Source organism: Lactuca saligna, chromosome 4 (assembly GCF_052625555.1).
Source record: "Lactuca saligna cultivar CGN05327 chromosome 4, ASM5262555v1, whole genome shotgun sequence".
Taxonomy (NCBI): Eukaryota; Viridiplantae; Streptophyta; class Magnoliopsida; order Asterales; family Asteraceae; genus Lactuca; species Lactuca saligna.
In genome coordinates, this window is record NC_136420.1 from 103,461,660 (window position 1) to 103,472,222 (window position 10,563).

At 31.9% G+C, this 10,563-nt stretch overlaps 1 protein-coding gene across 1 annotated transcript; it reads right to left on the bottom strand.

Annotated features, from left to right (window-relative positions):
- Window positions 1–2,616: 2,616 nt before the first annotated feature.
- On the bottom strand, window positions 2,617–6,514 carry LOC145042529 (putative multidrug resistance protein). The gene is made up of 4 exons (XM_078990973.1): window positions 6,058–6,514; window positions 5,420–5,960; window positions 3,452–5,298; window positions 2,617–3,354 (listed from the first exon to the last, which is right to left on the bottom strand). Exons 1-4 carry the CDS (start codon window positions 6,486–6,488, stop codon window positions 2,964–2,966), a joined length of 3,210 nt encoding a protein of 1,069 aa, XP_078847099.1. The 5' UTR covers window positions 6,489–6,514; the 3' UTR covers window positions 2,617–2,963.
- Between the last annotated feature and the right edge of the window lie 4,049 nt (window positions 6,515–10,563).

Genomic DNA, 10,563 nt, shown 5'->3' on the forward strand with positions numbered 1-10,563 from the left:
TTCCAGACCTGTGTAGTTTTTATTGTGATCATTTCTAGCTTGATCACCAACAGACACTCCCAAGGAAATTTTGGAATGTCGTGTTTTGGTATCATGTCCAACAATATTCTATCAAACACATATTTGTTTCATCATCCTTGTTTTCCACGACTTCCATCTTCTTTTCATACTCCTTAATCGACCAACATAACATTCTGATGCATATAGCATAGCTAGTCTTACAGGTTTTAGAATTGTCCCTTCAATCTCAACGGGAGTTTCTTGTCGCACAAACTCTTGTGGTGACACTCCACTTGAACAATCCTGCCTTTATATAGTGTGTGGCGTAATCTTCAACCTTTAACACAACCTTCTAGAAAAGAAGCAAAAGTAGTTCCTTAAATTGTTTAAATTCACCATCTAACACAACAATGGGGTTTCATAATCAAAGGTTGTAAAAGTCTTTAGGTGCTATCGGGGCTAGAAACTAATCAGAGACCTTAAATTGTAAATGAATATATTTAAAAAATATTAAATATTGCCAATATGACAATATCCTAACAATATAAGCCATAAAAATAATCACATTCAAGTGTTTAAATATTCATGCAACCGATCATCATAATAGTTCATAACAAGTTTAATAAGCTCAAAAAATAAAAAACTCATGTTAAAATATTTAATTGTTCAATCTATTATTCATCTCCGTAATAGGTTACTAACTTTCTATTAATTTTGACATGTTTGACTTTTTGACCGCCTATACCGGTTTTTTACCGAATTTGATTGAGTTCGATTAATGTGTGGCATTACCACTAATCCGACTCAGTAAGTAGCAAGTAACAGGCCGCTATTTCCTAGATATCAATTAGAAAATTTATTTCTATAACTAGATATCAATTATGACTGATAAGTATAACGACAAGACCATTTTTTGTAATTCCGATTCTTTGAGTCAATAATCCTTTTTATTTGCAAAATAATTTAAGAATAACATCACAAACGTAGGGATAATGACTTGAAAGGGTAACGAACTTTCAACTTTGTTCATATATAGTCACTAATTTTTTTTTTCATTATCTGTTTGCCATCGAACTATTGAAACTGCTCACATTTTAACATTTTGACCGGTAACCGAACTAATGAAATTGTTCACATTTTATCCTTATGACCGGTTGTTAAGGGTCATAAGGGTAAAATATGAACAATTTTAATAGTTCAGTGACAAATAGATAATGAAAAAAAATTTAGTGACTAAATGTAAATAAAGTCGAAAGTGAACAAACTTCCTCTTGTATTATGTTTTATCAAATTATTTATTTTTGTTAAATTCTAGCAGCATTTGTTAACGAAGAAATCTATAAAATAAAAAAACAAAACCCCGAAAATATATTTAAAAAAAAACGAAAAACCAAAACCGAAATAAAAAAAACCAATGGTTTTGTATTTTCCAAAATAAAAAATCAAAATTTACAATCTGATTTTGGTTTAACAAAAAAAATGAACCATTTTCACTCATAGCTATTAAGAAATTGTGTTTCGTAGTAAGAAATTTCGTTGTATTTTGAAGAAAAAAAATGAAAACCTTATTTTTTTTAATAGTTATTTAATATGAAATGTTTTTTCTAAAACCTTTTAAATAATTGAGTGACTTTTTTGAAAGAAAAAAAATAGGACCGTTTTAATTGTTGAATATATAGCTTTTTTTTTTTCTTTTCTAAAAAAATGTTTTTGTAAAGGTAATATGGATGGGGTGGTTTAGACGCATCACTTTATAAAACATGTTAATAGTTTTACTTAACTTTATATGTCTAGTTAAATAATCATAAATTTCAATAATTATTCAAATTTTTGAAGAAAATACAATTTCAAATATAAATCAATCATTCGGGAAAATTAAAATTGTCTAAATTCTAAACAATTTGATTTTTATTTTTGATATATTTTTTAATAATAAGTATACTAATACGATGTATGTCAATACATGGAGTATAATAACATCTTCCTATTCTAATCAAAGAATAGTTTTATTTTCCTTTTCACATGTATCACCATATTAAGCCTCATAATTAATGCATATTTTTTTTTGCCACGTATCATCATATTATGTCTTTTAATTAATGCATGTCACTTGTCAACTTATTGATTATCTATTTCAAATTTCAAATTTTAAATTTTCCACTCTAATTATATTAAATTAAGAACATTAAAATAAAATTAACACAAACTATAAAGTGATATAATTTTACATATTTATTTAAATCAATGATTATAATTTTATAGAAGTAAAAAAAAATCTCTTAATTAATAATTTATTTAAAATAAGTGATTAATAATTTTGAGTTTTTTTATTATTAAAGTTTAATTAAATTTGTAACCGTGATTCTCACGGGTTATAAACTAGTATATAATATATCAATGTATGTATGTATTCTTTTATAAACAACGTATATGATTTAATGTATGTCAATTTATATGTTGCACAATTTTATAACAGAAATTTCATACATATAATATTAGGATAATTTTTATACATATAATATTACATAGTTTTATAACATAAAACTTATACATATAATATTGGTTTCGTTTTTCGTTTTTTATACATTTTTCGGGGTTTGGTGTGTGTGTGTGTGTGTTTTTTTATTATTATTTTTATTTTTTATTTCATAGATTTCTTCATCAACAAATGTTATTAAAATTTAACAAAAATACATAATTTGCTAAACCATAATACAAGAGGAAAGTTTGTTTATATTTAGTCATTGAACTTTTTTGAGAGGGATACGAACTTTCGATTTTGTTCACATTTAGTTACTAATTTTTTTTTCATTATTTATTGTCACTGAACTATTAAAACTGTTCACATTTTGTTACCGGTCATAAGGATAATGAAAGAAAGTTTAGTGACTAAATGTGAACAAAATCGAAAATCCATTACCCTTTCAAGTCATTATCCCACAAACATAATAAGCAGCCAGACATTAGCTCGGGCTTTCTCTGTTACTTATGAAAGATTGTTGTTGAAGACTAAAAAGCGAAAAATACGCACCATTTTCTCCTTTATCTAACAAATCATCATGAGAACCCTCTTCTACAACACTTCCATTGTCAATCACCACTATTTTATTCCATCTTCGTATAGTAGATAACCGATGAGCTGTCATCACACATGTCCTACCAACCATGGTTTTCTCCAAAGCATCTTGGACAATACTCTCTGATCTAACATCAAGTGCACTTGTTGCCTCATCCAATAGCAAAATAGCTGGATTTTTCAAAATTGCTCTTGCAATCGCGATTCTTTGCTTCTGCCCCCCTGATAACTGCACCCCTCTTTCCCCACAAATCGTATCATACCCATCTTTCATGGAACTGATCATAGAAATAATCAACTTATTATTTTTGATGTATAATTACTATATTAATATTACCATAAACTAAAAGAGAAATAGAAAATTAGAAAGTAAACCTTATGAACTCATGGATATTTGCAATGCTTGCTGCTTGAATTATCTCAGCTTCTGTTGCATTCTCTTTCCCGTATGCAATGTTTTCTTTTACAGTTCCCGCAAATAAAGTAGGCTCCTGGCTAACCCATGCGATAAATGACCGTAATGCCCTCAGGTTGTACCTTCTAATGTCAACTCCATCCACCTCCACGGATCCCATTATCGGGTCATAAAACCTCTGAATCATTCCAAGAATCGTTGACTTTCCAGATCCACTTATTCCCACAAGAACTGCAACTTCTCCAGCTTCAATCTTCAAGTTCAAACCCTTTAGAACAACCTTAGTTGGCCTTATCATGTAAACAAACTCCACCTCTTTCAATTCTATCTTCCCATTTATCTTTTTTGGATTCAAAACATGATTCTCTAATGGGCCCACATCCATCTTGCTGTCTCTTTTTAAAATTTTGAAAATCGATTTTAAAGCACTTGTCCCCACAGACAAATCACCAATCATGCTTCCTGTCTCAGCTATTAAAATCCCAGCTGTTACCACAATATAAAACGTCTGAAACAAGTTCTTATATGTAATCTCACCCTTGTACAAAAGCTTCCCTCCATACCAATAAAGAACAGCTATATTAACAATGGTTAAAAATTGTCGCGTAAACAACGCCATTCCTGCATATACAGGTTGCTTTTGGCTCTCTTTTTTAGGACCTTTCTGTGTATCTTCATATAATCTCATAACCTGTTCATGCGAGTAATAAGCAGTAATAATTCTATGATTGCTAACAGCTTCACTTGCTATTCCACTGCTCTTGTCACGTGCATCCGCTATCTTCTTCGACATTTCCCTTGTCATTACTAATTTCAGATAAAAACTTCCAACTGTAAATAGTTGTAAACAGATCGCTACAAGAGCGAGTCTCCATGACAATAATAACCCCCAAATGATCGCTAAAATGGCAGCTGAGATTGATTGTGCGAAAAACGCTAAACGATCTGCTACAAGATTTCTTACCATTAGGGTATCTGTAGAAAGTTGGGAACATAGGGCACCGGTGTTATTCTCTTCTTGGTCGAACCACTCGATTTCAAAACTCATGATTTTTTCAAAGATTGATGATCGAATCTTGTTTGTTAAATTCTCTCCCATTATTCCAAAATAGTAATGCTGAATCACGCTCGCTATGATTGAAGAGGCAGATATTGTCAAGAAGACGAAGGATAATGTTATTGTTTGAGACCTAATTTCGTGATGATTATTGAGGAAGAATATAGAAAGCATCGCTGCTTGAAAGCAAGCAACTAGAGGTTGAACTGATCCGTTAATAAGTGCACCAATGGTTCCAGTTAAAGTCGACTTCCAATCTGGTGTGGTCATCTCCATCAGCTGCTTCCATGATGGACGACTGCACTCTTCATCTGACCGTTGATTTGTTACAAGATCAGATCTAGTCAGTTTCTTTTCATCTACTCTTTCTTCTTTTTCTGTGAGATCTCTACTCGGAGATACCAGGGTTTTAGTTTCGATTTGTGTGTTCATTACATGCACCATGATCGAGTATGATCCAGAAGGGTTTTGTATGAGTTCATCATGTGAACCAGATTCGATTACTTCTCCTGATTTTATAACAACGATCAAGTCTGCATGACGAATGGTGGATAAATAATGTGCGATGACTATTGTTGTTCTTCCTACTGATGCACAAGTCAAAGCTTCTTGTACTGCTTTCTCAGAATGTGAATCAAGGGAACTTGTAGCTTCATCAAGTAGCAAGATTTTTGGTTCTCTAAGCAACGCCCTTGCAATGGAAATTCGTTGCTTCTGACCTCCCGACATCTGAGTCCCCAATTCCCCAACCTGAAGAAGACAAATACACATTTGAATTTCCTTATTAAACTACAATGTTGTAGTAGAAAGAAATAAAAGTACGAATACTGTAATACCCAAACAAACGAAAGTACATTTTTCTTATACTTACCAGTGTGTCGTACCCATTTGGTAGTTGCATGATGAAGTTATGGGCATTTGCTTTTTTAGCTGCTTCTACAATCTCCTCATTCGTAGCACCTTCTTTCCCAAATAAAATATTCTCTTTAATGGATGTTGCAAAAAGTATAGGCTCCTGGCTTACTAACGCCATTTGACTACGTAACCACTTCAACTGGAGCAACTTTATGTTAATTCCATCTAGTAATATCTCCCCCTGAATTGGATCATAGAATCTTTCTAGCAGATTGACCACCGTTGACTTACCGGACCCACTTTGACCAACCAATCCAACGGTTTGACAGGCATTGACTTTGAGATGGAACTTTTTTAGCACTAAGGTTTCTGGTCTTGAAGGGTATGCGAAGTCAATGTCTTTGAACTCTAATGCACCTTTGACTATGGAGATTGTTTTTCCTTGTTTGTCTGTTGAGTCTATAGGTGGGACCCTGTTGATGATTTCACTAATTAGGGCTGCTGAAATCTTGGCTTCGGCAAAATGCTTGATGTTCATTAAAGAAGCTCCAAGACCACTGTAATGATTGTTGCAAGAAAAAAAAAACTATTAAAAATACTAGTTAAACTGAGAAACAATGGTGAATTTTTTTTATTTTTATTTTTTATACTTACAATCCTCCATAGAGAACGCATATGCCAGCACTGAGAATGTCTCCACCTTTGACTCCTTTTTCAATGACCAAAACGCCCCCATACCAGCTCACAAGTGCAAAAACAGCAAATAGGATGCCAAAGCTACTGAAAACAACGCCCTTTAATAAACCTTGTTTGATTCCAAGAATTAGAGTGGGGTGTAATGCAGTTGAAAAACGCTTCATCATCCTTTCCTCTCCAACATACGAATGAACAGTCTTGATTGAAGAAAATGCTTGCTCTGCTATCCCTCCAGCAACCCCATACGCCTCCTGTAGCTTCTCTTCATTTTTTGCCAAAAGATTTCCATAAACTACCCCTGGTAGAATCAGTAAAAACATAGCAGGAAGTGCGACAATTGCTAATCTCCAACATAGGTACATTGCTGTTAATTCAGTTGTTATGAACATCCATAGATACGTAATGAACCCTGGAATCTGTTTTGATATCAGAAGAGTTAGTAGAATGGAACTGGAAGGAATGGAATTGGAATCTAAAGAAGAAGTTGAATCATAATTTGTAACGTGTTCTTAAATTTTATTTATTTAAATATATACGACAAGGGTATTTTTGTCTTTTTATAAAAAAAGGAAGAATGAAATTGAAATGCTTCCGCCCTCCCGTAGGAATGGTGAAATCCATCATACATGGAATGGAATCTTGAATTCCAATTCCATCGTTAGATATATTATTATTATTAAGCAAGAATCATGTTAAGTTACAAGACCTTTTCGCTAATAACTCCTTGAATGTTTATCGATATATCGGTTGAGATATTTGTGACAACACGAGATGCCTCAAGAGTTTTGTCAAAGTAACCGATTTCTTGTCGTAGAATAGCTTTTAAATATTTGATGCGTATCCGTGATGATTGCCTTTCTGCACTGTGTCCCCAACAAAATCCTTCTATTGAATGTCATTACAAAATTACAATATCAAGATTTTCTCAAAAAAAAAAAAAAACATATTATGTTGTTTGTTAGCAGAAGATAAAAGTACCTACCTATAAATGCACCCGAACCCACAATAATAGCAACGTACATATAGGTGATTGCATACTGCAAAAATAAAAACAAAAAATAATCAGATAATTGATAACAGATAACAGATTACAGATAACAGATTACAGATAACAGAGACTGACCTGATTGATGTCAGCAAGGGTTATGGAAGTTGTTGATGCATAGCCATTCATCATTCGACTGAGGGCGAACATAATCAAAGCCATACTCGATCCATTTGCAATGCAGCCAGCTGTCCCGAGAGCCATTAAACTCATGTCTATCCGGTCAGCATGTTCGGAAATTACCCCTAATAGTCCGGGTGATGATCCATTCTTTTTTTCCATCTGATGATCTATTATGAGTTACATATGCTACAAAACTAATTTCATGTTCACCATTTTTATAGTTTCTTTGATATTCTACAGACACCCATCACATGCCAAACGATGCTGTAATTATATTGAACGCATATTCTTTTTAGAGTTGAAGAGACAAAAGGTGGTTATATTTTTTGATCTTTTCGCTACTACTGAACACAAGGTATTGAAGTTGGAGAATGCTGGCATGAAGGTGATGTTGGTGTAGGATACTTTCGGCTATTACTAGGATTATTTATCTGGATTTTGGATGATTTTGTATGCATATGAATGGAATTTTGTATGGACGCCGTTCAATTTATATGCCTCTTTCCACTTGGAACCAATCTAATTGCCGTATAAACTCCCCCAAAATCTTCACCCCAAAACAATATGAAACAAAAAAAAAACAAGCTTATGAATCCAAGGTTAGATACAAATACAAACAGAAGCAAACGACAGTTTGGTTTTTGGTATACTGTTTTTGTGATTTTGGGCAAGGATGGAATAGAGATAATTCTGATTATTATTATTATTATTTAATATGAAACAATGGTTTAACTTGATTTTAGCTAGAGTTGCGAGTTTGATCTTATATGTTTTTTTTTTTTGGAAGAGATTGATATTTAAGTAGATGATATAAAAAGAAAGTTTCAAGAAGTTAATGGAGGTAAAATGGTCCATTTTAGGGACTCGCTCTTTTTTTAGAAATCCGTGTACATAGTTTTTGAAATAAATATAATCTTTGGACTTTGAATCAAGATAGTAAATGAGCTACGCATAAGCTCAAATTCTATGTTATTAACAAAATACTTAAATGCCTAATAAATGAGTACCAACCTCAAGCTCATGATAATATTAAAGCTTGAGCTTTAACATAATACTAAAAATATTCTGGTTTAAGCCAAAATTCAAATTAATCGGACTTCATGTGGTTCTTTAACATCTCTACTCATACCCAATCTCTTCATGTTCTATTAGATCAGTTTACTCGGGTATTTTACTCCTCTAAATAGGAGAATGAAAAATACAAAAGATACATAAAAAAGTGTTGGGTCAATTTGATTAAAAAATTAGCATTTTTAACCTGTGTTCCAGCTATATGATGTATATTTCTTCTCACCAATAAAAGATATACATTGTATTAGAAAATAGAACTGTGGAGAAAGGATTATGCATTTTGTTATTAATTCAAAGCTTCAAATGTTTTACAAGAAGAAAAGCAAGACTTTTTGTTTTGTTTTGTTAAAACCGAGTCTAACGAATCCACTGCTTCTCACCTTGTTTATTCAGTCAATACTTAATGATTAAATAAAAAGAAATGGCCTTACATCCATTATTTTTGATAGCAAATGTGTATAGCATAATTGTTCTTTGGTCGTGCAATATGTAGGTATGCCATAATTTGTTATTTCAAATCAAAGTGTATTAATGGTGAACGGAATGCTTTAGACTAAACCTGAATTCGATGTGAAAGCTTGGCAAACCTTTTTATATGAGACCGAACTTGATTTGAGGATCGAGAGCCTAAATAACCAAAAGATATAAACACAAAAATACTAATGTGAAAAAGCTTGAAAACATTTATGAAAAATATGTTATTCGAACTAAACACAAAAATATTAACAATTACATAAAATTTAATAAGATTAAGAGGCATATAGAATTCAAATCAATAGTTTAAGATAACTTTGGTGAAAATAATGGGGCACCAATCGTAGTAAGCAACATTATACCAATCCAACCAAAATAAATGCTTATAATTATATGATTATGGGTTGCTTAGATAAAGAATTATAATTATATGATTAGGTAAGTGATTGGGATACATCAAACCAAGTTGCTTCTACTTCTACGACAACATTACCAAGTCCACAAAGGAAAAAAAAATAATATATATATATATATATATATATATATATATATATATATATATATATATATATATATATATATATATATATATATAAGTCCACAAAGGAAAAATAAAATAAAATAATACATCCCTTAATTCGATTTGTCCCCTAACTTGTAATTTTATTTATTTGATACAAAAATCATCTAAGGAGAACAAACATAAACACCCCAAAAGGAGATTTATGTTTCATATTCCAAGTTTCTAATCTCAATATATCCCTTATTACTAGGCCTCATATCTTAAATCACAAATTAACATATGAATTTAGGATATTATGGGATGTAATGCAATCCAAGTGAACGATGACTCGTGCCGACTCAAGAATCATGTACAACTGATCCTCGACTTCTCTAACAACCTAACTAAGATCCCGACTATGCATGACTATGCTCCACATGCCCATGTAGGAGGGCTTTACTTAAGATTTTCCCTTTTTGGTTACAATACTCTACTCAAAATTCTGTTTATTAATGTTCTGCTAAATATTGTTATGTGTTACCACTCTATTCGAGATTTATATTTTGCACATGCTTGGGTCGAGCTAGATTTCACATGTCATGCTTGGTCTACATCAAATTCACTATTTTTTTTGTTCCAACCAAATTTTAAACCACTTAGTCAAGAATTGTCTTTCCACTTGCATACAATTCTAATACACAATTCTCGAACAAGTCAAATGATCAAACTCTTAAATTTTGTTGCTTGTCAAATGAGACAATATACTATTCACTTCGAAAAACCACAATATTAACACTTATTGGTAAACAACTACGCTAATACATCAACTTTACATGTTTGACATTGTTAGCATAATAAGTTACTTGGTGTTAGCATAATAAGTTAGTAGGGTCACTTTTGTATTGAGATTTTATTTAGGGTTTTAGCAAATAGAAGAACCATTTAGTCTTCGTGCCCCTTGTAAAATCAACAAAGCAAAACATTAACAATGACTTCCAGTTTCTTGCCTCTAATAGTTATTGTTACTGCACCTTTTGTAGAGATTAATCTTCATTTTACCGCCATACTACCATATGCTATGGATCTTTATCTTTTGAATAGTTTAAACAGTTTCTTGCCTCTAATACTATTGACATCTCATCATCAATGTCTCATTAAAAAATATCTTCATCAGGTACTTTAGGTATCTTTCCATCATTATGGATCTTGGATTTTGGTGCATCTATATGTAACATCCATAAAAATTCAG

What these genes read in the sequence shown, in the direction of transcription:
- LOC145042529 (XM_078990973.1), bottom strand. Translation starts at nt 6,488, where the DNA reads ATGTTCATAACAACTGAATTAACAGCAATGTACCTATGTTGGAGATTA. An exon ending in TGCGTTCTCTATGGAGGATT is followed by an intron (nt 5,961 to 6,057) that starts GTAAGTATAAAA and finishes CAATCATTACAG; the next exon opens with TGGTCTTGGAGCTTCTTTAA. An exon ending in AATATCCATGAGTTCATAAG is followed by an intron (nt 3,355 to 3,451) that starts GTTTACTTTCTA and finishes TTCTATGATCAG; the next exon opens with TTCCATGAAAGATGGGTATG.